The sequence below is a fragment of the Vidua chalybeata genome, chromosome 7, assembly GCF_026979565.1.
Source record: "Vidua chalybeata isolate OUT-0048 chromosome 7, bVidCha1 merged haplotype, whole genome shotgun sequence".
Taxonomy (NCBI): Eukaryota; Metazoa; Chordata; class Aves; order Passeriformes; family Viduidae; genus Vidua; species Vidua chalybeata.
In genome coordinates, this window is record NC_071536.1 from 12,232,247 (window position 1) to 12,260,225 (window position 27,979).

Consider the following 27,979-nt stretch of genomic DNA (forward strand, 5'->3'; position numbering starts at 1 on the left):
CGGGCGGCCCCCGCCGCTGAGCCCGGCGGAGCCGGCAGCGGGGCGGGGTTCTGGCGGGAGGCGCGGTGGCGGCGCCGGCCCCCGGCCCTGACTCCGGCGGCGGCGGGCAGGAACGGGCGCTGCCGCCCTGTAAGGCTGCTCGGCTGCGCCGAGGCTCCGCGCTGGCCGCGCCCTCAGCCCCGCTGCGGGGGCAGCCGGGCGGGCCGGGGAGAGGGAGCAGCGCACACCGAACTTGGGAGGCGGCTGCGGGGAGCGGAACCCTGTCCCGGCCACCGCGGGAGGCCAGAGGGAGGCGGGGGCCCAGCGAGGAAGGTGAGGTACGAACTTCACGGAGCGAGTGAGGAACTGAGGGGGAGCCTGCGGGGCGTCCTTCCGCACTTTCCGGTGCTTTGTCACGGACGGATCATTTCACTCGAGATACACGACCGAGAGCTGCCTCAGTCTGCTGCGAACACTGAAGTAGGAGCTGCAGCTCAGCGTCAGCAGAACTCAGTAACGCGCGTTCCCGGTACCCGGGCTTCGGAGCCTTCACGCTCCCCTAGCTCACAGACACAGGTTTCTGTGGTTTTTTTCTGCCCTGCACTGTTCGCTGGCTGAAGCTTTGGCCAAAGTGCGATGATTGTGTCATTTTACCTGTACAACACTGTCAGTATCTACAGTGCAAAAAACAAAAAACAAAACAAAACAATCCTGCGATACAGAAGGAAAAATGTGGGGACAGGGAAAAAGTTTATGTGGGGACATGATCCAAAGCCGTATTGAAAGATGGAAATAATGTCAAGCTACATAAGAAAAAAAAAAAAAAAAACCTTAAATTTGTAGTGTTATTTGAATAAATGTGCATCACGGATGTTTCTGTTGGCTGGCTGTACATCTTTGAAGTAAGTCTACAATGATTTGACTTTGGTATATCATAGTTATTAAGAGTTATAGCTTAGCTTTTGTGGTTTCATATTGCAAGCAGCAGAATAAATTGTCTTGTGTAGCAGAATGAGGCATCTTCTTTCCAGGTAGGAAAAGGATGCTGTAGCCATTACAGTGCTAGTATCCTAAAGCACCTCCATTCTTTTTTTTTTTTTTTTTCTTTTTCCCCTACTCTGCTACAAACTTCCTTAGTGAAGTTGTAAGTCAAGTGCAGATCCTCTGAGGGTGCCCAGGACCTGGTAGGGATCGACTTTTATCTCTGGTATCTCTTATAAAGAATTACAACAAATCCCCAAGCAGATATTCGCAGATATTCAGGGTAAAAATGTTACTGGAATGGCTTGGATATTTGGCAGTCAATGGAGTGGTGGGGGCTTGTTAGCTTTTCAAGAGTGTTCCCTTGATTAAGTAGCATACATAATTTAAATGCAGGATATACTCAAGTTTAGCTCCTTAAACAAAATTATCAGTTTCTGGTATAGTAGTTCAGCTTTTATAAGTTAACTTTCATACAAAAATTGCATATTAACATGGAACTATTTCCTGTATCTGACTTTTTATAAGTCACCAAGTAGGATTCCTCATGGTGGCTGGAAAGCTACCTATCAGAAAAGGCCCTGGGATTGCTGTTTGACAACTGCCTGAATATGAGCCAGCAGTGTGCCCAGGTGGCCAAGGCCAGTGGCATCCTGGTTTATATCAGCAGTAGTGTGGCCAGCAGGACCTGGGAAGTAATTGTCCCTATGTACTCACTAGTGAGGCCCTTTTGCACCTCAAGTTCTGCATTCAGTTTTGAGCCTCACACAAGAAGAAAGACACTGAGGCACTGGAGGGTGTTCAGAGGAGGGCAGCAGAGCTGGTGAAAGGTCTGGAGCACAAGTATTACAAGGAGTGGCTGAAGGAGTTTAGCCTGGAGGAGGCTCAGAAGGACCTTCTTACTCTACAATTACCTGAAAGAAGATTATAGTGAGGTGGGAGTTGGCCTCTTCTCTCATGTAACAAGAGATAAGATGACAATAACTGGCCTCAAGTTGCACCAAGGGAGGTTTAGATTGGATGTCAGGCAAATTTTCTTCACTGAAAGGGTTGTCAAGCATTGGAACAGGCTGCCCAGAGAAGTGGTGCAGTCACCGTCCCTGGTAGTGTTCAAGAAACATGTAGATGTGGTGCTTAGGGGCATGGTTTAATGGCGGGCCTGGCAGTGTTAGGTTAATGGTTGGACCTTGTGATCTTTGAGGTCTTTTCCAACCTTAATGATTCTACTGTTGAAGACTTACTCATATCTAAGGTAAAACAGTCCCATTCTGTACTTACAGAAGCTTTGATACCGTTACTAGACATCTCTCCCACTGCCTAAGCCTCCAAAGCATCAGACATAAAGTAAGTTTGCTAGAGGACTTTCAGAGAGGCTACTCTGGTCTGTGAGGGAATTGCTTCTCTCTTTTTTTTTTTTTTTTTTTTTTTTTTTAACTGAAATCCCTTACAATATTATTTCCTCCCTCACTTGTGAAATGTTAAGTGCAATTGCTTCTGCCTTGTTTTTTTTTTTTGTGGGCTAGTTCAGCTGCACACAGCCAAGCCAAGATCTGCCTAGCACAGCTGTGCTCCTTTAAAACAACAGACAATGATTTCTTTTCCTACAAACTGCCAAAGATTCATAAGTCTGTTCTTTTTTACTTTTTGCACTTATGCAATTAACTTGCAATTAAATTGTTTATTCAGAACTGGCAATAAAATTTCTAAACCCATACATTAAAAAGGAACACTTAAATTGACCTGTAGTCCTCATTGTGGAGTTTGAAATTGATATGCTACTTAAATAGAAGCAGACTTTCCCTGAGCTGGAGTTCTGGGGTTTTGTGTGTGATAGCTGACAGGAATGCCTCACAGTTCTGATTAAGGAGATTTAAGTTTATCACAGGTTTATGTATCATCTTACTTTGCTATTTTATTTTTTTTCTAGGATAAATGGGTGTGTATGACTTTTCCCCTGATCTAAAGTGGTTCCATGTCTTGTTTGGTAAGTTTGTCTTTAAAAATTTTGGCTGTTGTACCTTGTTACCCAGCTATACCTTAATATGAAAAGCTCTGGTGAAATGTCTTGCCTGAGGGGATTTCCACAGTGCTGAGATGTTTGAACTTCATTGTGTCAGCTTTTGGTGAAGGAGACTTTAGTGTCTCTTCTCTCTAGGTCTGCCATGTTTGTGTTTTTGCTGTTCCTTAATCCCTTGATTGATTGACTTGTAGCAGAAGACTTTCTGAACTGCTGCTTATAAGGCCTAGTTTTTTACATTTTTGCACTGCCATATTTAATAAATTGCAGCAACTCCACCAACATTCACTTGTTTCTGCTCTGAAGGACTGCTCCTGTATTCTGCGTACGCCAGTTGAATCAATCAGACCAGAAGAGCTATCACAGAGCAGCATCCATGAATGCCTGGTAAGAATAGAAACTGTAACTCCCCAAGGTTAAATATAAAGCTGGTGCATATTTAGAAAATAGCCTAATTAGGGAGTACTTTTTGAAATTTTGACAACAAAAATAAACAGAGTACTTTGGGGCTTCCACTTCGGTAGAAGACTATAGGTATCTAAGTGTTAATCTTGTGCCAGTTTGAAAACAAACACACACACAAAACTTGTAACTCATAAAACTAAGTCTTAATAATGGTAAAAGTACCAGCTTGAGTGTTCTTATTTGAGTATTGGACTTTATAATTAATAATATTTTTGCATTAATTTTAAAAATATAAATGATTAAAAATTACATAGTCATTTTGAGAACTGTTTCTTCTCTCTGTTAGGCTGATTCTGATCTAGCCTGGATTCCCCCATCTACAGGAAAGAATGAAATGGTATTTTGCTCTTCTAATGTCTCTCATTATGAACTCCAGCTGGAAATAGGTAACATAAATGGACTTTAAAATATATCTTCTTCCTGCTATCAATAGTTTATTGCTAACTACAGTAAATATTAAGTTTAGAAAATGAAAGGCTATTCTGTTCTGTGTTTCCGTAGTTAAGAGAAGTGCAGAGCATTGCTTATATTTTAGTAATCTCTTATTTCAAGATCTAAGACAAATGAACAATTTCCTGAAATTGTCTCTTTTGTGCATGTACTTGTTAGTTTTCAAAATCTGTGGTATGTGACAATAAATACAGCCTTAAGTAACATAATCATCTTGTAACATGGCTACCCAAGTTGGTTGTTCTAAGGATGGCTGCCTTAGATCCTACTCTCCATGCATAAGTTTATGTGAATATGCATACTAAGTGTTGTTCATTTGGATGTATAATTGATGCTGACATATGTTCAAACACTTTTAGTTGTTCTCAAAATAGCAGAGTCATGCTTCAACTAATTTGCTGCATATATTTCTCTGCAATTACTTAAGGTCTTGGCATTCTGAAACAAAAGGACGCTGCTATCAATTGCAATTTTAAAACTGGAAAATTATCTCTAAATATGAAGGACACCATGTGATGGGCTTATTATGTTTTCCAATGTTAAGGTAGCCATTTCTGGTTTCAGGAAGGAGGTTCAACAATTTAACTTCAGTCTACCTTGCACGGCATACACCTACAGACAGGCAAGTTGCTGTAAGGATCACAGACCTTGAAAATTGCTCTGAAGAGCACTTGAAAGCCTTACAGGTAAAGGAACAACATTTCTGCACAAAGCCTGATGAAGATAGTGAGGAATACATATGAGATTACTGAACAAAGGTAGCCTTTGTTTGAAGTGGGTCATTTCAGTCAAGTTTTTCCCTCCAAAGGAGTAGAATATAATAAACATAATGCATGTGTAAATTTGAGAGTTGCTTTCCGAAGACCACAGCTGACAATTGCTTTAGAAATTGCTTCTGTAATTGTACAAGTTACTTGAAATATCTTCTGTACTCCTATTTAACACCAGAAGTTTGGACTATGAACAAACTAGATTTGCTTCAGACAAATGCAATTATGGGCAAGCTATTTGCATTTCTGTTGCAGGCTATGCACATCACCTGCAATCATGTATAAATCCAAAGAAACGGTTCTCTTTAATGATTACTGAATATAGTTAATGTTCTTGGTAGGACTGCTGTTCTGTGGTTAACACATCCACTTTCATTTAATTCCATAGAATGAGGTGGTTTTATCACACTTTTTCCAGCATCCCAACATAATGACATTTTGGACAGTGTTTACAGCTGGAAGCTGGCTTTGGGTCATCTCCCCATTCATGGCCTATGGTAAGAACTGTTAACTGCAATTTTAGAATAGGAGAAAGGGCTGATACAAATTGGACCACGTGGTCCATGAGAGGTTTCTCTTTAATCATCTCCTGTCTTGTAGAAAAAAACAGACTCTCCCAAACCATTTGTTTAGAGAACATTTCCTCCCCAGTGAAAACTGGTATCTGAATTGCATTAAATTCCCCCTTAGTCCTAGCACCCACCATGTGAGGAATGGTAACTGGGAGATGTATTTGACTTAATATAGCTTCTGCTAACAGAAGACCTATTTACACTGAATACAGGTTGGGCACAGACTTGCAGCTAACAGAAGCATGACATGGGGCATCAGTTATGTCCATGTAATAATGCACCAGAGACAATATAGAATGCTGCTCTTGATGAGTGTATATAGTGAAGGGAACATAGACAAGTAATTTAATAAGACTTGTTAGGCCTAGCTAGGGTTTTTTTCACTTCCAGGTTCAGCTAGACACCTGCTGAAGACTTACTTTCCTGAAGGAATGAGTGAAGCTTTGATAGGAAACATTCTGTTTGGTGCAATCAGAGGATTAAATTACATGCACAAGAATGGATATATTCACAGGTAGGAGAATGTCAATAGGTAAGAACCAGAACTAGCATCTTACCTTAAGTATTGTTTCCTTCCTTTTCCTCTATACCTTCTTGTATCAGACAGTGCACAAGTAACATTTTTTTCAATAATACAGCAGGATTAATTTTAACAGGAAATGTATTTATACATTTCTTCAAGCCACTTGTTACAGGGATTATACATCTGCCTGGCTTTGTCTCTTTGAAGCAGAAGAAAACCAGAGTTATAGAAGGGACTTCTTTAGTTTACACCCCTTGCAGGGAAGAAGGGCCCTTCTCCAATTTCTGGCACTTTTTTCCTGATCGTCTCTCTTAATAGAGAGATGAACTCCAAGCTAGTATCTCACTATAAGTCAATGAAATATGAAAGCTTTTATGTTCTAGTAGTACTTAGAGTAATTCTTATAACTAAAATTTACCACTTTGTGTTACAGGAATATTAAAGCAAGCCACATTCTGATTTCAGAGGATGGGCTAGTTTCTCTCTCTGGCTTAAACAACCTCTACAGTTTAGTTAGCAATGGACAGAAGTCAAAAGTGGTGTATGATTTCCCCCAGTTTAGTACATCTGTGCTTCCTTGGCTGAGTCCTGAACTACTGAGACAGGTTAGTATAAATTACACAGAATTTTTCCAATTCAAAGTTAGTGGCAGTACTCATTTTCCAACTTAAGTCTGCTTGTAGAATTGCAATGAAATATGTTGAACTGCAACTTTGAAAAATACATGTACATACTGAATTCTTAATTTTTCTAGAGAGAACCAGTTCTAAAGCTGTTGGTAAGGTGATGTACTAATTCTCTTTACCCAAACCTCCTGGAAACTACTGCAAATCCTGAAACTTGTGTTCAGTACAACCATCAGATTTCTGAAAAAAGTCTGAAGTTTCACAATTTATTTGCTTTAATACTGTGTAGGTTATGGGGTATTGGAATCTTGTTTTGAAGCAGGCACTTGTATCTTTGTTGGCACCACCCAATGGCCTCAGTGATCAGTAGTGTCTTCCTTCTCTCACAGGATTTGTCTGGCTATAACATGAAGTCTGACATTTACAGTGTGGGAATTACAGCATGTGAATTAGCCAATGGACACGTTCCATTTCAAGATATGCCTCGCACTCAGGTACAATGCTAAACTTTATCTCTAGTTGAAAACATGCTGAGCATTTTTTTGTTTTGTTTTACTCACAGAAACAAGTGTTATTACTGCTGAAGTAGTGGCTGCTTTTTGTTATTTCAAATATGCACACCTCTTTCTAGAATAAATAATCCTTCCATCCCTGGAGTTTCATAGCTTACCCTGAATAGGTCTGGATAGCTGTTGAACTCTCATACTGCTATTCCTTCCTACTAGATGCTGCTGCAAAAGCTGAAAGGTCCCACCTACTGTCCTTGGGATATACATACCTTTCCCCGGGGGGAATCGAGGATGAAGAATTCCCGATCAGGAGTTGATTCCGGAATTGGTGAGAGCATGACACGCACAATGACCAGTGAAAGACTTCAAATGCCCTTTTCCAAAACATTTTCACCTGCTTTCCACAACTTGGTAGAACTTTGCTTACAACAGGACCCTGAGAAAAGGTAACATTATGGTGAAAACGAATTTTTTTTTTGTCACTTCCATCAAAAACCAAGTATAGCCCCAGTTTAGAATACAGTAATCAGTTGAATGCTAGAGTTAGAGTCAGAATTTCAGAGCAGATGTACTACGTAAAACTATACACTTACATTTGTATTTTAAGAAATGTCTTGTCTGATAAAGGAATCAAACTTCTAAAGTAATTTGGTCCCTGAATTTCTTGTAATATAACTGTTCTTTGTAACAAGTAAAATTAACTTTCAAACATGTACTTTATCCAAGAAAAGAAAACCCAGAAATCTGAAATATATGCTTTCAATTCTATGCCTCTTTTGAATGAGGCATTTAATTCCTTGTTAAGCAGATGAAAAGGCCTTTAAAATAGATTTTTTCAGTAGTGCTTTCACTACAAATTGAGGCATAGTATGTAGGAATTGTGTGCTGCTTTTCTCATTCTTCACATTTGTCCTGTGGAGGAAAAACCACAGGACTTAAATTTATTTCTCAATCTGGCCCATTATCCAAATGCAGTATTTTACTTTCCAAAACATAATTATATTGTTCATTTTATGATTCAGGCCATCAGCAAGCAGTTTGCTTTCGCATACGTTCTTCAAACAGGTGAGTTTATTGTATTTCATTAAATGACACAGCTATAACCTAAATAAGCCACAAAAAGAGCTAGATTACAAAATAATGAAGTTACCTGGTGCCAAAAAGCATCCTGTAAGAACATACCCGCTTCAGAATTTTTTTTTTTAACAAAATAGCATCTATAGAGTATAGGAAGGATAAGATTAATCCATTTCCCCATTGATTAAGTTGATTTAACTTAACTAAAGGCAGCCTAACTAATTTTAAGAAATTATTAATATTCTTCATTTAAAGAATAAAAAGCAGAACTGCACAACTGATTTGATTAGTGTTGAAAGACTAATAGAGTCTCATTCTTTTACTTTCAGTACTGTAACATGCAAGAACATGGCTCTGATTTCACATGCTTTTAATGAAGTCAGTTGCAAAGTTATGGAGACTTTTATGTGCAGCTGCATTTTAACTTTTTTTCTTTCTAGATAAAGGAACAAACACAGAATTCACTACTGTCCCTATTACCACCTCCTATTCAAAATAACAGATCAGAGTTCTTGGCACTGCCCTCAACAGTAGTTGGGACTGAACTTGGACGTATTGCTACAAATCAAGATGATACAGACTGGGAATTCTAAATAAATACCAGTTATACCTCTCCAGTGTTTCAGAGAAGGAAAATGTGATTTGTATTTGCTGCTTTTGTATGACTAAAATACAATTAGACCAAGTATACTTGAAATGCCATGAAGTGGCTATAATTCATTAACTTCCTCTTGGCATCACAAAATGCAATGTGCCTCACTCTCTGACTGTAAGGAAAACTGTGTGTAAAGAATGGCTGAGTCTCACCTCTCTCTTTCAAAGTCTTCCTTAACAAGAGAGTCCTTGCTGTAATCTTACTCTGTACTGTATTATCAGCTCATAGTGCTGCAGTCCACATGCCTTTCTGAACTGAGGCCTGGGGTTTAGCTGTGATCTTACCTAAACATCTATTTGTCTTTTCATTATGACCCAAATCATTTTAGTAAGGAGAAGTCCTCCATTTCCAAGTTGAAATGTGAAACTGCACAGATTACTTGCTTATGTAAATAAATGTTTCTCTCTGAAAAGACGTTTTTCTCACTTAACATGCTGTCATACTTGCCAAAAGTTAGGTATGCATCATTTTTCATGCAGTTTTAATACTGTGTGTTTCCCAAAGAAGTTAAGCTGCTAAGTGGGACTCCTGCTCTTGAATCTGTTCATAGTCTTAGTACAAATCTGGGCTTTTGCACCTCTGTTTATTGTTGTATCATTTTAGCAGTTAATCTGAGGATGTCTCGCTATGCAAAGTCTCAAGTTCTAGCAGGTACGGGTTAATTTTGAAGAGTCAAATAATCTAAAGTTACTGTACATATTTTTATTTATACTGTATTCCTTTTCACCACCAGAATTTACCAGAACCTAATACTGTTTTCTTAGAAGAAAGGCAACATGCATTAAGCTTCACTGGCACTGCTGCTGGCAAACAAGCCTCTTCTGCAAGGCACAGTTAAATTCCTGTGGATCAATTCAGCCATACTAAGAACCTAATACTCCCCTAGGATCCTAGTGAATTTACCTATTCTAAGTCAGATGAAAAGCTGTCTTCTCCCTGCAATTCAGTAATTTCTCACCTCTCATACTGTACCAGGCAACTCAAACTGAACAAACCCAGCTTTTTTTCTTTTAAAAACCTGGATATTCTCATCATGCTGTAGCAAAAGTTGGGTCCCAAAGCCACTAGTACTTTGCGGATGGAAGCATGATGGTGGTAAAAAAGTATTAATAGACATTGGATGGATATATTTTAAATTTTCAACATAAAGAACATTCCACATAAGTCTTCAAGTCTTCCATAGCTGAGCAGGCCTGTAGCCAACTCTAAGAACACTGCTGCATTGCCAGCAGCTTTGCTACAAGGCCTTGAAGACCAAATGACTCAAATACAAGCCTGAGAGACACATAAAATTCTAAATGACCACATAAAAGAATCAGCAAAAAAGTTGATTCTACTCATTATGCTGTGAAGAGAGCTCTATATTCCTAAACTTATCATGTAAACTTGAGATTAAAGACCTATCAATAAACTTATCTGCCTCCATTTATATCTGTAATTCTTGGATTTCTGTTTTCACCATAGTCCAGACATTCTATCAGCTTCTTGTTACTACAGGGAAAAAAACCCCCATCATATTTATGTCAATCATTAGGTAAGGAAATAGTTGTCAAAAGTAGAAAATTATTCTGATTTAAAAATATTAATAACTTAATTGTGTACTCTTGGAGAAGATACTATTTTCATGTGAACCCCATGTTCTTAGCCATTGTAGATTTGGACTGTTTGCAAGTCAAATATGTTAGATAGCATCTACAAGTAACTTTTGACTAACATAGTATACATAAAAACCAAGTCAAATAAGTGAGAACACACATGAAGTTCTACATATTTTAATTTTAATCTCTGAATAAATATTACTACTATTAAAACCTGTACAAAGTTTCAGGTAGCTTAACTGCTAGTATTTTCAAGCTTTTCTTGCAACAAGTGCCATGGGCTCTATAAAAATGAACTTGGATACTAATAACAATGGCAGTACAAAGTTATTCAAACCACTACATGTTCCAGTGGAGTTACTTTGCTGCCCTCTCTGTGGAAAAAAAAAATTAAAAACATTTCTAAACACTGTTCCAATTTCTGTACTGACATTAAGAAGAAAATCAAATCAATTTTTTTTAAAGTTAAAAGCACACAAGTCTTTACTCTTAGAACTACTGCCTCTCAAAAACTGTCTCTTCAAACAAAAGCAATTAAGATGCACTGTGACTTCTTAAAATAACCAGAAATACTTGAATACTCCCTGGATTATATTTACTGAAAGGTTTGATATAATTTTGCTCATTAACTGAGATGCTTTCTATTAAGGAATAATGCCAAATAAATATTAGTTAGGAAAGCAGATGTATAATCATATTTTTAAGGTTTCAACTACCTGCCACTGAAAAGATGATCTGGGAAACAATTGTTCTGAAAATCTGAAGTTTTTGCATACAGTTAAGTTTTCAAAATCTGAGGTTGATGATCTGCATTGTTAAGATTCAAGTTGCAGAGACTTTATATTCCAAGCTGACAATTTTAAGCACAATAGTTTTTTGTTGGGTTGTGGATTTTTTCAGAACACTTGTTTGCTCTTGCTCATATCACTGATGCATGCTATCAGCATGTGAATTAGAATTAAACTTGGACTTGAAATTTCCAAGTATTTTGCATTTAAGGCTCCATGTGATGTATTTTCAAAGGGGCTTATAAAACCTCTACATTTGCAAAATCTCATGGCCAATTAAACCAAAATTTATCTAATCTGGTTACTTTTGAAATACTTGTGAAAACAATACGAGTGTTTTTTTGCAGCCACCTTTCATTATGCTAACATTTAGCACTATGTAAAATAAATACCTGTATAATAGAAAACTTCTGTTAATTAACATTATCCTGAATATATGCTCAATGCTATTGTGTGTCTCACTGTCTTGATCTGACACCACAGCAGTTTGTGAATGAATGGATGAACACAGAAAATGTGATCTACTCAGAATCAATTTGCTCTGATACATTAATTCCTCACTTTAAAGGGCATCAATGCAACAAATACCCATTGAAGAGAGAACAGTTTCTTCCACTAGATGAACAGAAGTAAGTATTTTTTTTTAAAGTAACAGAGCTTTACCATAACTCTTTTCCCTACCCCTCTCCTTCTCTTCAAGTGCTATCAAGGTAGTTTTTAACCCAGAGGATAGGTAAAAATATGGGAAAGCATTTGAAAACCACGGTTCTGAACCTCTCTTGACAAGAGGCAGGTACCAACGTAGGTGATTTACATACCCTACCTTTAATGCTATTAAGTAGCTTTCCTGAAGTATATTAGCTTGTCTAATAAGCCTCTGAAACAACTAAAGTAGCAGTAATGACCTGTCCTAATGACAGCCATCCCTATCCTGTATGAATGAGGAAAAATTATTAAAGTTCAGAAACAGTACGCATTACAGCAGAGACCTCAAAGGACTGTAAGAACCATACTATGAAATGAAACGATCGGACGTAATAGACAAGCAAGGACTTGAGTTTAAAAAAGAAGAAACCACTGAAAATGGAGGTGGTCTACTAATAACCTGGTAGCAAAATAGCATTTGGTATTTAACACAATTAAATCTATCCAGAAACCTGAGATAGGATGAAGGAAAGAACATTAGGTTTAAACAGGTGCCTATGGAACCCTCCATAATTCCCAGATGAAACAACTAGTTCTACTCTGCCGCCGTGCCCGCTCTGAAGCCCCCTGGCTTGGCGTGCCCGGCAGAGGCACGGTCAGCAGCGGGGAACGCTCCCCCGTGTCTCGAGGAGAGTCGGGGAGCGGCCAAGACAGAGCGCTGCGCTGTCTGCCTTGTATGGAGGAGAGGCGGCGTCCGAGGAGGCAATAAGGGAGCCGACTCAAGGCTGGGAAATCAGTCTCAGGTTTAATCCGTGCTCCAAGGAGCTCAAAAAGTCAGAGTATCCCACGGCCGAAAGTGCCTTCGACGCTTTCGCAACAGCTCAAATACAGGGGTGGTAACCAGGGGGAAGGGACGCCCATTCACCAATGGGGGGATTTGGGGGAGTGGGAGGTGGAAGGACAGACAGATACACAAACCAATGGGGAAAATTCGAGGGAGGGACCCCTGGCCCTCGTCCACTCACTCGACACCCAAAGTGGAAGATTCTGGGAGAGTGGGATGGGGAGCCGAGTGATGGACAGGGTGCCAGGGAGGGAACAGGGGAGTGACTGAGCATTTTCAGGGAGATTGGCATTGAGGGAAAGGCAGGAAAGCTCGGGGTGGAACCATTGGGAGAAAAATGAGGGGTGAAGGGGCAAACCATTACAGAACTGTTACAGAAATATAAAAACACAATACAATACTACTCTGTAAATTAGTTACATATATGTTTGTTTCTTATCTGAAAGTGTATCCCAGAAACTTCTGGAAAATGCCCCAAAAGCCCATATGAAGTTATCTGCAATATGGTGGTTTTCTTTTTAGACATGATTACAGAATATACCGTTATTACTAGATTTACCTACATACCCAGATTCATGGAATTCAGTTGTCCTCTCATGAAATCCATCTCCAATGGAGGAGAATGGATTGCTGGCAGGATGCAGAGATTTTCCTCTGGTTTGTCAAAATTCACATGACACATGGGTCAAGAGTACGAATGCTGAGTTTATCTACTACATTTTATTTCCAAAGTTTGATTATTCTACATTCAATATCAATTATCTTTCTAATTCTCACATTTCATGCAGTCAAAAGAAAAATATTCTTACTGGCAGATTTCCTTTTGCCCAAATGAAATCTGGCAAGTCAGCTACAGATGAGTTTTCTTCAAATGCTTTCCTGGTTTGAGGTGGCTGTTTTTCTACAGTAGCTGATGGAACCATCACAGACTTGTTGAATTGTATCTTTGGCTGGCCGTCATGCGCTTTTTCCTGCTGCACTTTCTGCTTCAAGTTTTCCTTATCATGGGAGAACACATGATTTTGAATCCTTGGAGCCTGCAGCATGTGATGTTGAAAAAGGTGGTTCAGCATACTTTCCATGATTTTTCTTCACTACATTACTAGATTTCCTCAAACTAGTTTTGAGGACAAAGTAATTTGGTTTTCCTTCCTAAATAGTACATTTATTAATATTTGACCCAGATGCTGGTGGCATGGCAATGCACATTTCTCTACATTGCTTCTCTTTTGACTTCCAGTCAGGATTTTTTTGGCAACTTTTCTTTTTCCTTACACTGGACTTGTAAAATGATACATTTTGGGCAGTTTGGTGAGCCATGGCCTACAAAGGCGCTCTGCTTGAATATCAGCATCACAAGCATTTAAAATGGAAGAATTTTACTGTTCCGGACTTCGTTCTTACTCTGTGAGATTTTTTAACAGTTTCAAATTTACAGTTATTTCTTTTTTTATTTCTTTTTCTTTTTCGAAAGTAGTTGTTGCTTGGTTTGTTTGGGGATTTTTTTTTGGGGGGGGCGGTTGTTTTGAGTTTTATTGGTTTGTTGGGGTGAGAAGGGGTGGAGAGGGTCTCCCCTCCACCCCCAAAGTACATTAATCTGTTTATTTTCACTGTGGCGATTAACTAGTACATCTAGCAGTGGCTATAGATGTTTATCCACGAGAAGATCTTGCTTTTTATCTCTGTATCACTGTTTGAGGCCTGCCTGTGCCCATCTGAATAGCCGATCGCATTGCCCCAAATCACTGACCAACAGCAGCGCGGCCTCTCCCCTCAGGCCGAGTCCGACATGGCGGCCCCGCCACCGCCCCCTGGCGGCCGTTACCGCTGCCCGCGCAGCGCGAGGGCAGGGCGGGAAAACGGCTGAGGGGGAGCGGGGGCGGGCAGGAAGGGCTGAGGGGAGCGGGATGGGCAGGGCAGGGCTGAGGGCGAGAGGGGTGGCCGGGGCAGGACTGAGGGGCAGCGAGGTGGCCGCGGCGGACACGCTGCTGGGCAGACAAACGCACCGGGGACGGGAAGGCGACACACGGCAGGAAATGACATCCCCTAAAGCACCTGTCCTCAGAAGCAGCAACCGGCGGGTCTCAGGTTGGGAGGCCTCCTTGCCCTCCGTGAAGGGAGAAAGCAGCCCCGGGCCGCAGTACTAAAAGAACACCCAGGGAGAACAGTCTTTCTGCAAGTATCTGGGGACTTACACAGCAGTTTCAAGCACAGCCGCCCTGAGGAATGCAATAGCACCGTCCACACCGCTTTAAGGAAAAAAGGAAGAGACAGGTAATGCTTAGGCTTAGCTGTAGGTATTTACCCGATGGTTTTCTCTGATCTCCCAAAGTCTTCAGTCATTTAAATTCATTCTGCTGGAAATACACAAGGGCGTAATTCTCACCTAATCATAACCCTCCTAAAGTTTACCTCAGCAATACCAAAACTACTTTAGAAAGACACTCTGCAAATTAACGTCACCTTGGCTTCATTTTGAGAAAACTGCCTTGAGAAAGTAACGTTTAAATCAAGTCGAAATTAACCAAATATTACTACATTACTAGAACAATTTAAGTAATTAAAACATTTTAGCTTTGGAGTCCAGCCTCTGATCAGGCTGCGTGGGGCTTTGTCCACCCAAGTCTGGAGCAGCCCCAGACAGCCCCTCAGCCTCCCATCCCAAATCCTCAGACAGACTGATTTATTTTAAACAGACTAAACAACTGGAAACAAGACAAAGTAGTACCATCATTTCTAACTAGTTTACAGCAATTGTTTAATATATGTTTCATATATGTAGAAACAAGAACTTGGCACCAACATATTTGAAAACTTTTTTTCATTAACACAAATGCATTAAAAACAATGATATGGAAATGCACAAAGGCATTTCAGTTAAGGCTTCTACAAATATTTCATGTTCTAGAATTAAATATCTACTTTGTAAACTTGTTCTAAGACTTTACAAGAAACTAAAAAAAAGCTCACTTAAACCCATATTCCACTGTGAGGCTTAATGGAATGAAAAGTATTTTGTAAAATAGATAATTAGCCATCAAACTGTTTATTGTGCTTTTTATATGGCAACCTCAAAACTCATTAATTTAAATATGGATATACTCAGACCCTCCTAAAAATATACATGGGAAAGGCAAGCCTGGCTTGAAATACTGATCACATTAAGTTCATTAATTCAATCCCTGCTCAACCATAAAAAACTATATTTCACAATAAGAATGAATCTGGCTCTTAGCTGGCATAATTTTGTCTATGGGATAGTTGGAAGGCCAATTTCTAGTGTTAATGTCAGAAATCAAGTGATGATCAAACTTGTTATCCAAGTTTTTCCTGTACTGATGTGATGCATTAGCACACTTCTGCTGAGCTCTGTATTTTTATGGGCAAAATTATACTTCTGACCATACCAAGATAAAAGAAAAATCATGCAGCCATCCCATTAATAATCTCATCTTCAGGCGGTAAGTGACTCTGCAAGCAAACGCACAACATCATGAGAAAGTGTGGTGGCAAACTACACGGGAATGCTGTCTCATCCCTCACCTCCTACAGCCAAATCATGGCAAGAATATCCGGTGCACAACTGAAGGAGATCAGCACCCTGAATCTCTCCATTTTAATGTACAGTGCAGTGCCAGCTGTAATTTAGCTCTAGTTTTACAAAAATACAGACACAAGAGCCACAACAGTTTACAGAAGAGGCTAAGTGCTCCTTCCCATAGCAAACTGAATGCCTCAAAATGCAGCCAACAGCTGTGGAACATCTTTTAATTCTTGTAGATGTCTTTTTCCTCCCTGCCAAGACTGCCACAGCATTTAAAAGATGCCATGAACACTGAATTTTTTAATAACTTAAAGTTGCTGAATGGACACAAGAGAACAGGGCAGCAACAGCCCTAGTCATTCACGTTCCCATGTTTGTTTTGAAGCAACTCAGGTAACAGCACAGAGTTAGCACAGAAAGCATTGAAAGCTCTTTGACATTTCCTTTCAAGTCTTATCTGGCTACTGTTAACTTCACTACTAAAAAAGTTCAATAATTCTTCAGTGAATTTTGACAAGTGCACCCATTTTACAACCATCCACAGACACACGTATTAAATCAAACAAGGCAAAATCAATATATGTTAAGTAACACATACAAACAAGTTTTGGGCTTTAGGTGATATTTTCTTGATAAATGGTTTTCAAACTAGACCTTATCTGTGTTTACTAAGGAGATTGTTTGTTCCTGCAATATATCTGTCTTTGTTCACATCTGCAATGCTTTCATTTTGTCACTTTAATATAAAGGAAAAGCAATGTTGGATCTCATTGGCAAAACCCATCGCCTGCCATGATTACTACTATGTCACTGCATAGAAGGTGGGTTGCTGCAGACTTTTTGGGCTGATTTAATAAGCATTTTCTTGTAACTTTAGGAAGAAATTTCTCATTCTATCCTAACAAAAAACAACAATTTGGCAGAAAACAATCTCCATCAAAATAGGTAGGAACATTTTTAACATTTATGAAATCCAAGTCTGTTTGGAAAGAGCAGTGAATAAAATGATTGCTCTTGCCATACCAGATCAGGAGAAATCAGAACACTGTTCTTGTGAATGGAACAGTTACACTTCTTGACTGTTGAGAAATTACAGGACACAGATACATCCTGTTGGCAACACAAAAACACCCTGTTTGATGAGAAGATGTATTTAACTGACCAAACTGCTGCAACATGAAACTTCTTTATCTTGTATCTACATCAGCCCGTAAGAACTTGTTATCATCAAGATTTTTTTCAAGAAAACTACATGAAGATTAAAAAAGTGGATTTAAATAATCCTCTTTTATGGATTACTAAGCAAAATCCCTGTCAATTTAATCCTTTATTCTAGAAAAATATTTTATGACAAATAAATGTAGATTATTTTAAGATTACTAACTTGGTGAGGTTTATGTTTCCTAACTCTGTTTTGTTATAAATTTTCCTTAGGCTACTTTTGTTGTAAGATTTTTTTTAATCTCTAGAAAATGTTTAACCAAATCAGATAAGCTAACTGCTGTTTGCATTAGTAACAAAAGTGGGTTGTTGAAGACTGTACAGCAGTCAAAAAAGCACTGAACACCTGATCTTCTGCATCCCTCTAGTGTCTTTGGCTATGTAGGTAGCAGTATTTACAAAATCACCTTGACTTTATGCACCAGGGATAATCTACTTTGTAAAATAAAAAGCAAAAGTATAAAAGTTTTCAGTCACATTTGGAAACTGTAACATACATAAAAAGATCAACATTAAATATATACAATATAAAAATACATTTTTTCTTTATGAAAATTATAATACATAGCTATAATACAACATGTTGAGCCATCAGTCACAGCTACAATATATGCAGATTCTTGTTCCACACTTATGGCTGGACTCTAGGTATGACATCTCCGTGAGGAAATTCCTCAATTTCAGAATGAAACATCAATTCTAAAAGAGAAAGGAAAGAATTATGTTTTCTTTGAAAACTTTCACCTGAATACAACTCCATTATTCCTGAAAAGAACCCTGGCATTCACCCAAGCCTCCTGCTTTTCATCCCAATCATATCAACAACTCAGCGATGGCAAGGGCCACCTATTTTTAGAAAACAATTGGTGCTCCCCAAAACTGACAGGATTGGTGACAATGTTAGCAGTTGATCATGTGCAGTACCATCGTGCATTCAACATGGACACTAAAACACAACCCTGAATCAGACTGAGGGATTGTTAAAGTTTTGAGAGTGTCAGACTCAGGAAGGAAGAGTTCTGTATAGAGACTTGTTCATTTTTAGAAGTCTTTGCTCTGTGTCTCACAGTGTTAAGTTAGCATATCCCATCCTTAGCAGACTAAACTTTCTCTACTATTTGGAATAAGTACTAATGAATTTCTCTCTAGAAATTTCTGAAGTGGTTTTCCATTCTTAGTAGGCACATGTAAGAACCAAAAAATTTAATCAAAACCTGAGTTAAAGTCTGCCACTGGATTCCTTGTGTAAATCCTTATTATTTATGGGTTTTAAATATGATTTAAGCATCTGTTATAAATTTTACCATTAAGGACTGTAAAGGCTGCAACTTAGTTGTTTGGGGATTTTTAACTCATTACATGATTTATTAGACATAAACACAGTGACTGGAGCCAGCTGAAATACGGACACCTGTACATTAAAATTCAAAAGTAACTTGAAGAGGCATGTTGAATCCTCAGCCTCCCAAACACAAATCTGTGCTTCAAGTCACGGTGTTCTTAGGATACGTTTTGACTTTTAAGTTGAAACTTAGGATTTTTATGTACAGCATACCTTCAAGTGACAGGCTGCACGCACTTGACAGGAATGCTGAGTTAGGACACACCTTTTGGATCCCAGGTGGAACACAAAAGGAAGAAGGCCCAGTTTCTAGCCAGATTTCTTCAATGAGAAGAACTTGCTTCCCCCTCCTACAGCCTGGACCAGCACAAGCTGTCCTCATCTGAAGTCCTGTTCTGCAAACACAAATCTGACTTTTCTAAGCTAGGGAGTTCCCAAAACTACTGCAATGTCCTATTGAAAATAATACTGAACTTGTAACCCATTTAGCACTTGCAGAAGGAACATGAATAACATTACAGAATTTTCTAAGATACACATAGAATAAATATTTAAAATACTGTTAAAGTATTTTAAATTATTTTTCTCTTCATTGAAGAGAGTTCTGTAATGTTTCAAAATTCACAATTGCTTCAGACAGGAAAAATAAAGCTTTTATTTTTAAATTAATGTTTATAATACCAAACACAGACACCAGCATCCTAAAAAGCATTTGCTGTGCAAGGTTGCTAGGAAATACTTGTTCTTCCTCAGTCACAAAATTTCTCAGGACTACTTTTGAACACCAAATGCAGAGCACGGCAGATAAAAAACCCCAACAACTTGAATAAACAACATTTTGCCTATTAATGTTTCCTACCTTCACTATGGTCCAGCTCTGGCCGGGAACTTAAGAAGATCCAACTTGTCCCAACTAGAACAGACACTACGAGATTCACCACAACCCACGAGTGAACAATTTCTGCTTCTGTACCTGCAGTCCTGGGAAAGACACATCAAACCATCAGACATCATTGGTGCACAGAAGTTACAGTAAGAATTGCAACAGAATAACATCAAAACAAGTTTTCTAAGCCAGATGTGAAAAGAGAGCCACTTGTACCATCCATGATGGTCTTGCATTGCAAAGGCCTGGTAAAGAGAACAATTACCAAAGATCACAGAAACCCTAAACCTCCACCCCCGCAAAAAACTAACTGCCCAAACCAGCAAATTTTCACATAAATGCTTTTGTTCTACTTCTCCTGGTTTACTTTAAAAATTCATGCTACCAGAATTTGAGTCCATTAATAGATACTTCAGAAACTAACTGTTTTGGATGGGATCACCTAAAATGAAATTATGGTTTCTATTTAAATGCTAGCTGTGTCTGCTAAGCCCATGCATCCTGTGGCAGACTCCTTCAAAGACAGTGTTGTCTGTCTACAGAATACCCTGCCCTTGAACCCAAAATGGTTACTTACCTCAGCAGGGTCCCACTCTCAAGCAAAAGAGATTCTTAAGGTTCCTGCTAGATGACATTTCCAGCATCATTCCAACTCTTGTTTGAGGTATAATGGATTTGCAAACAACATGACCAAACTCATCCTTGAGTTCTTATTTTTTAATGAAAATAGCAAATATTCAGGACAAGCTCAAAGGCAGGCTCAGAAATAAAATCCTTCATCAATACTTTCTTACATATCTTGTACAATCTCTTCAATCTGCCAGTTTCACAAAGGTCCCTAAGTGAGCTGTGCTGTAATTTACAGAAATGATTTCTCGTTTCCTACCAGATACTGCCATTTTCCGAAGGTGGTGTGTAGAGGTTGATTCTGTCACATGTCATCTGCTGGCTTAAGGATAAGATAAGAGCAGCAAAGTACACTGGAAGAAATTGAATTAGTAGTGTCAGATATAATACCAAAATGCTGTCTCATCATGACATGGCACTAATCACTACATTTTCTTTCCTTTCACTCCACTGCCTCCAATCATAGTCTGCTTTAATTCATTCTCTTTTCTTTAACATTCTCCTGACCTATCAAAATCTGGTTTCTGCACTACATCAAAGCTCCTTGCATCTTGTGATTCTGTTTTTTTGTTAGATTTGTGTTCAATATTCAGAGACATGGAAAAGAATTCTCTCACTAACAGCCCCACTAATGCTACTATTGCAAATGCTTTAAAAATTATGGAACAAAGTGATTATGGCCATTCCTATTATCAACTACTGAGCAAGTCATTTATTCTAAAGCAGAAAATAAGCTGGGAGGAATATTTCAGTAAAAAGAGTATGGAGGAGTTTTCCATTTACCATATTTTCTGGACAGCTTCCAATCCACTTCAAAATACTTACAGAAAGAAGCTAGTGCTGCTGGGTCTAGGGTAAGAAAGCCCCTCAGTGCAATGGATACTTTTGCCAGATCAATCCTGGTAACAAAATCAAGAGTCATTAACACAGCCCAGTATGACAATGTTATTGTTCATCTAACAGTATTCTATTGTTCTTTTACTTTTTGCAAGGTATTTTTTCTGCCTTTGTAACAGTGCCTTAATTTACAACTATATCCCACACACATGGCAGTGATCCTCGTTATGCCAATTCCAAAACGAAGGAGGATGTTCCATAAGGTTTCACACTGCAGACCTTTCTGAAACAGGGAGAACCTGGGGACATCTGTCCCCTCTAATCTTTGTCATTCAGTTCAGTGTCCATGCTAATGTAAGTGCTTACACTGCTTACAGGAGCAAATGTAACTTGGGACTCCTCCCTGCCATCCTTGGAGGGAAAGAAGTCACAATTTTTTCATAGCACCAACTGCCCCAATGGCTTATCCTATCTGTAACTAAAAGAAACATTTGTAATATCCATTAAGCTAGTCTAGTGAATGATCTTTTTTGAGCTTCTTTCTTTTCATTCCCACTCTCAATCTGTTATGCAGAAGCCCCAGCTAAGCCAGGAAAACTGTTCACTCAGCTACGTTTCAAACCTGACTAGGCAGTGGATTCATATGAAAGTGAACCTGATAGAAACCTTTGTTGCTCTCTACCCCTCTTCACAGTCCCACTCCAAAAAAAACAGGTCAGCTCTTATATTTGCTTCACCTCCTGATCCCACAAACAGCAGCAGTACATTGAAGCAGGGTGCAAGCACCAGACAGAAATGAGTACAAAGGTCTGGATGCACAAGTACACCCTTCTGTGTTTAGTCAGCCATATGAAAAATCATTCTTTGAGTATATCAATTAAATCATCAACAGCAAATCAACATGTGCCAAAGGAGAAAAGAATATCATATACACAAATTATATATATACACCTTTTAAATACAAATATGCTTTACCTGTCAAAGGCTGAGACTGTACTTATAGACAGCAAAAAATAGAACAAACTTTGAGCTGGGTATGCTATTGTCTTATACTGTTCGAGCAGGTTAGAAACCATGGAAAGCTCATTTCCTGCCAAAATGTAGATAACCACGATGTTCCATACAGCATAACCAGCAAGGAAGCCATGGGTGAAGAGGCCCAAGACCCTGAATGGAGGAAAGACCAGTTTTAACCTCTTCAATTAGCTATAGATAGAAAAGGTCTATGAATACATCTATTCAACCCTGCTTTTCAAGGCCTTTCAGAGATTGTTTCTGAGTGCTTTTTCTGATCTAGTTTAAAAAATTCTAAGCAAGAGTTTTGTTTCCTCCTGTCACACCAGATGTACCAGAACCTGAGCACTTAAAGAAAACAAAGATGTTTTGTCTTCCCTTCATTACAGCCACAGGCATCAAATACTTTCACTTGTAGCTGACTGTAGTTTCCCAAGAACACTGCCCCTAACACTTACACAACATTCTAACTTGTCCCCAAGGCAATCTTTCCAATATCCTCATTGCTAAGGAAAAGCTTGAGCACAGGCTCAAGCACAGGCTTCCAGCTAAAATACACCACAGAAGATGGCTGTTATCTTCCCATTCTCTATTACAAAACAACTGCATATAAAAAAAGTAATGGTTTTGCTATTTATGTGCAAGCTTATTCCCCCAGTGCAATTTCACTCCTCCCTCTTAACCACCAACCAGGATTTTTCTTTGAGAACTGTCTGAATTCAGGTATTTTTATTCTGGTAATGCACATGATGGGTCAGTCCTACTTTCTAACACACTTCTGTAGGTGACTAATATTTTGGTTATCAGCTCAATCTCTTGCTATTGAGATTTTGTCTGAATCTTTGCAATATGGCTTTCTTAGTTATTCTTTTTATAAGCTGTATTTCACATATGATGTCTACACTAGAAATTCATAATCTTGACAACAAATACCAAAAGCCAGAGGACTGATAAACTTTATACCTGTTGAATCCAGAACCACCATTTATTAGGAATATCCAAAAGAAATAAAAATACATCACAACTATAAAGGAAAGACACTAATTTTCAGGGAGGGAAAAAACCCCAAAAACTCAAACCAAACCCCCGATTTATGTTTATTTATATCAGAACATTTATCTTTCACCTGAAACTTCGGTGCACTGAGAGGGCAACATCTCTAGTAGTCCACGAAGCCTTCACATCCAAAAGTACATTGATATTTTCAGTGGTTTTAATCAATTCTGCGCGGTCAGCTGCATGAAAACGCCCTGAAAGGATAAGGAGATCAGTTTTAGAGAGCTCTGTTTCCTTTCACCATCATTTCTACATTAATGCTTATTAGTGTCAAAAAGCTGTAAGCATCAGAAATTTCTTCTCCCCTTCCTGCCCTTTGTCAGCTTACACTGATACAGGATGCCTCTGGTCAGAATGATGCATCCTGGTGGGTCAGGTTATGGAGTTAACACTGTGCAAAGCACTTTGGGAAACTACTCATTGCTCCCTGGGACAAAAAAACCCCAAACAAAACAACAGAAAACCACAAACGCCCTGCAAAAAACTTCCATCTGAAAGACTTTTTGTAAGTAATAGTTTCTTCTCAAGGCACTGTGACAATATTAAGTCAAAAAAGCTCAGCTAGGTACTTTGAAACTGTTTTCACCTCCACCACGGAATTAAAAAGCAAACCAAATATACCAGCACAGCAACACCACCATTCACTGTTGAAAAATCGTCATGTGTATTTATTTCCAAATAATTTTTGTTTTGGAAAACTTTAAAAAAAATTCTTCCCAATACTACAGTATTTAGATTTTAGATACAATAATGCTTCTTCTAATGGCAAGAACGTTCTTAAATTACTTAAATCACGATATGAACTCACGATTTTTTTCAACAAACACTTTGCTAACAGGCTGACTAATTCCAGTGGGAGCAGCAAACACAGGCTGCTGATCTGGGCTCTTTCTGTGCTCATCTTCAATGATGTCTTCCTCCTCCACTTCCAGCTCATTGGAGCTCACTTCGGCTGGCCGAGGTTTCCTGTTGGCACAGAACACACAATGGGACAGAGAAAGAATAGGAGGTACTGTGTAAAATCCAAAGGCTCCTATAAACATTTAACATGTCTAACCTGACTGATAAGAAGCCATCAGACTATGACCTGTATAATATTACCGTGTTTATAATTTTAAGGACTAAAGTTCCCATGCAGGTAGTTGACTAAAACCATAAGACTAATTCCATATCAAGAGATTAACAATTAGAACATATCAGAATAATTGGAAAAAAAAGCTAACTTTCGTATTATTAAGATAGTAAGAATGATAGAAAGCAGTTGCAAATTCTAATTTCTTCAAGTCTGTGACAGAACTATTAGGCTCATGAACATGTATTTAGAGCTGTGATGCATCCAGGTATGCATAGAACGAAGAAGTGAAAAAAGTTAGATCTTAACCCTGGAAAGAACTGTACACAGGCTGCATGGTATTGGGGGCTTCAAGATTTTACATTTTTGCCAAATGACAATGTAAAATACTCCTCAGCCACATTCACTGTTACAGTTAATCCAGATTATGAGCTGTACTAGTTTTGTCTCACTTTGTTCTTTTTCTCTGTTTGCGGATCACCGTTTCTTCAGCTTCAGGGACATCCATGCCATTTCCATTCTGAAATAGGGATGCCACATTCTGCTGGGTAAAAGAGGTCTCAGAATCTGAAGATTAAAAAAAAAACCAACCCAACATGAAAGTTTCAGAGCTTTCATAAATATGGAAATACATTCACCTAAATACATAGTTATTATATAAAAAGAGTGGCAAAAAAGTCATGATCTGAGCTTTGAATGATGTAAAGTATGACATAATTTCCAAAACTGTATATCCATTATTTTCATGGAGGTTTGTACTCTATGAAATCTGAAACCAGAAAGTGAAACTCTAAGCTACCACTCACCCAGAGATTACTTTCAGCTATTTTAGGTAAAGAAGCACATGAAATGTTTTAAAACTAAATACACATTGTCCAATAATATTTCTGTGTTCCCAAGTTTTATTCACTCCTCTTTCCCATCTACCACTATCTCACGTACCAGCAGGTACTTTCTTCTTCTTGCGCTTCCTCTGAGGAGGGGCATCAGGAGGTTCAGGGGTCAGGGGCTCGCTGCTTTCAGACTGCCGACGAACTGCTGCTTGCACAATGCCATCTAAAAACCACAGGAAAAGACCCAGCAGCCTGAATTCAGAGCCACTGAGAAACAGGCAAAAGAAAGCTGCCATTTACCACAGTGTTGCTCAGCTGAGCAACAACTGAGATGAAAATGCATTGGCTATAGGAAATGTAAGAGCTGACAATCAATTATGAGAAGTAGAAATATACAAAGGTATTTCACAGTAACAGTAACATGCTCAGGAGGGAATTTAAGTATCCAAGAAGCACATTCCCATTTGGGCATACAGCAGAGGACTGCTTGAAAAGAATCCATCACTGGAAAGAACTACACCTCTACATTTCTCTTTTCTATGTGCAAAAATTATAATGCAGGAGTCAAGAAAAAAATAATAGCTTATTGCACGGTGATACACAGATATGTGCTAAGGCAAAATGGCATCACATCAAAGGAAAATTTAAATGCTAAACATACAGCACAAGAATAAAAAAAGAGCAGAAAAAAATCCACTGAAGGATATTTACTCTTATCTCTATTATTAAAGCAATTAATTATTATACTTCGGAGGAATTATATTTCCGTGAAAGGTTAAAATGAATTCATATTATAGTGCAGTAGCATCAACTTGCACGATCAGATGCAGAAAGACAAAATTACTTCTCCATTTTAACACTGCACCTGTTTTTTAATAGTGCCTTCAAGGACTGCAATTTTTATGGTAACAACTGAATCTTTGCTTCCACTTCAAAGTCAAGTTTACCCACCTTTTATAAACATTTATTGTGCAAAAGTAACCAGCAAATAATAATATTTTACAGTCAACTCTTCAATGATAATGGAGTGATTAACTTGTGACTTTGTTTGGCCAAGGACTGAAATAGAACCAGACTGCTAAAAGAGTTTTATCTTAGTTCATTCAAAAATTCAAGTGCTTAACACATTCAACATAAGCAGCTTACAGGTGGAAATATCTATTTAATGAATTATGCAAAGAAGTTAGAAAGGAAAAAATGGAAGAAATAAAAGAACAGTTTTAAGTCTTGGCCAGACCGTACCTAATGGAGTCTTTCCTTTGGGTTTCCTTTTTTTAGGACGACTGAGTGGAATTTCATCTGCATAACATAAAACAGAAGTATGGGTGCACAGCAAGGAGAAATCTCAATTTCCTTTTTTAACAGCCATCCTATTGCAAGTTAAGAAATACATTTTTTTTTTACAAATTATGATATCCTTTGTTTTTACAGGTAAGATGACCAGTTCACACAAGGAGAAGGAGTACAGAGGAAAACAGAGTAAGAAATCAGGGTAAGAAGTCTTATGTGCAGCAAAGGCTCAATACATACATGCACGTGTGTTAAGCAGTAAACTGAAATACTCTGAATAATGCTCTGAAAAATAAACTTACTGTTTAAAGTACAGTGGCAACATTTCAGTTACTTTGATGGAAATAGCTAACAGTAAAGAGAGCAGAGAAAAAACAAGAGTTCTAACAATGCACAGGTAACCAGGTTAAATAATCAGCCTGCATTTAGGAGAAGTATAAGGCTCTATCTTTAAAGAGAGAATGAGTGGCACCAAAAGGAACTACCAAGGTTTGTAGTTCTCTTTAATAACTCACCTTGGCTTCCACTTCATATTGAAGAAGAAAAGTTGTTGACAAGCAGTGTAAAAAGATGAAAAGAAAGTTAGTTCTGAATCAATTACAATTCACAACCGTGAAATTCACTCTGCTGCTTTTGTAATTAATTTCCTTATTCCCCCCTCCTCTTTATGAGCAGTTGTGTATAACAGGGTTAAGGGTACGAAGCAATCAGCAAGATTCAACACTTTGTTGGTGACTATGCACAGTTCCTTGATTGGCTAACTGTGGATCAGATTAAAACCTTTAATCACCTGGCTAATTAAAACTTGTCTTACTGCCTGGTATATAACAAACTAATAGAAGTTATGAAACATATGAGCCTATACATCACTAAAAAGGCACTATCTGCTGACAATCATAAACATCACATTTACTTGCAGGTACTTTGAAGGAATTCTGAAGTACCATGTCATAAAAACTATATAATTGCTTTTCTTTTCACACTGAGAAAAAGCCCAATTTTTCTCCTATACTACATCAAACTAACAAATACCTAAGTTCCTATTTAAAAATATCTAGTCTAATTCCAGAAATTCCTGGTTTTAAGTATTTGTGATTCAAATAAACTAAAGAACGTATAATAAAAGAGAGAAGAAGAATAGATTAAAATGAACAAAAATTAAGTTATACTAGACATTAAGACTGGAATATTTGCCCAAAAGTTTTTAAAGTATTTATCTCTCATGAGTATTAAAATTGAGGTAATATGGTAAAATTTCTTGGCTTCTATAAAACTTTAAAATGCTTTGCATTCCTTGTAAAGCATTTTGGGACAAGAAATTAGCAAGAGAAGCAATTTTACTGCTCAGATGTTTATGAAACTTATTTATTTTAATGTTACTACTTTCAAAATCTGCAGTACAGCATCATGATCAGTTCCACAGAATGCAATAATTTTACCTTGGCACTGGAGGAAGGGCACGAGGCGGGCACTGAAAGAGAAGAGACAAAAGTCAGCTTCTGCCAGCATGAAACCACCTCTCAGGAAACAGCTTCAGATCAGAATATCCAAGGTATGTTTTGCTCTGTATGCCTCCTAAATGGCCAAACATTCCTAATGGAGATGTTACATAAAAGCAGGATGTAAAAGATGCTGGACTAATATGCCTTTATCAGAGTTCTGATGGGCGCTGCAGTAGGAACATACAGCTAACCTCTCTGTGTGAGACACAACTTGCATTTCAGCTTCAATAATTTCTACTTTTCATGTAAGGTACCA

The 27,979-nt window shown here is 38.4% G+C and overlaps 2 protein-coding genes and 1 long non-coding RNA gene across 6 annotated transcripts; 2 read left to right on the plus strand and 1 right to left on the minus strand.

The window, feature by feature from the left end:
* Window positions 1-8: 8 nt before the first annotated feature.
* STRADB (STE20 related adaptor beta) lies at window positions 9-11,436 on the plus strand. Of its 4 annotated transcripts, none has more exons than XM_053947330.1 (12): window positions 9-317; window positions 2,888-2,944; window positions 3,284-3,364; window positions 3,729-3,828; window positions 4,457-4,578; window positions 5,051-5,159; window positions 5,625-5,748; window positions 6,191-6,362; window positions 6,773-6,877; window positions 7,109-7,338; window positions 7,915-7,957; window positions 8,410-11,436. In XM_053947330.1, exons 2-12 carry the CDS (start codon window positions 2,933-2,935, stop codon window positions 8,560-8,562), a joined length of 1,251 nt encoding a protein of 416 aa, XP_053803305.1. In that variant the 5' UTR covers window positions 9-317; window positions 2,888-2,932; the 3' UTR covers window positions 8,563-11,436. The 4 variants fall into 4 exon arrangements, with proteins under 4 accessions (XP_053803305.1, XP_053803309.1, XP_053803306.1 ...); XM_053947334.1 differs by having other exon boundaries at window positions 5,081-5,159; XM_053947331.1 differs by having other exon boundaries at window positions 9-312.
* A 3,011-nt stretch (window positions 11,437-14,447) lies between these two features.
* Window positions 14,448-27,738, plus strand: LOC128790770 (uncharacterized). The gene is made up of 3 exons (XR_008431854.1): window positions 14,448-14,773; window positions 26,363-26,423; window positions 27,620-27,738. It is a non-coding gene; the product is annotated as an uncharacterized LOC128790770 (long non-coding RNA).
* Window positions 15,304-27,738, minus strand: TMEM237 (transmembrane protein 237). The gene is made up of 11 exons (XM_053947831.1): window positions 27,661-27,738; window positions 26,174-26,230; window positions 25,041-25,154; window positions 24,551-24,665; window positions 23,835-23,992; window positions 23,097-23,220; window positions 21,932-22,123; window positions 20,945-21,018; window positions 20,379-20,472; window positions 19,466-19,587; window positions 15,304-17,963 (listed from the first exon to the last, which is right to left on the minus strand). The coding sequence occupies exons 1-11, from the start codon at window positions 27,728-27,730 to the stop codon at window positions 17,896-17,898; spliced, it is 1,188 nt and encodes a 395-aa protein (XP_053803806.1). The 5' UTR covers window positions 27,731-27,738; the 3' UTR covers window positions 15,304-17,895.
* Window positions 27,739-27,979: the final 241 nt, after the last annotated feature.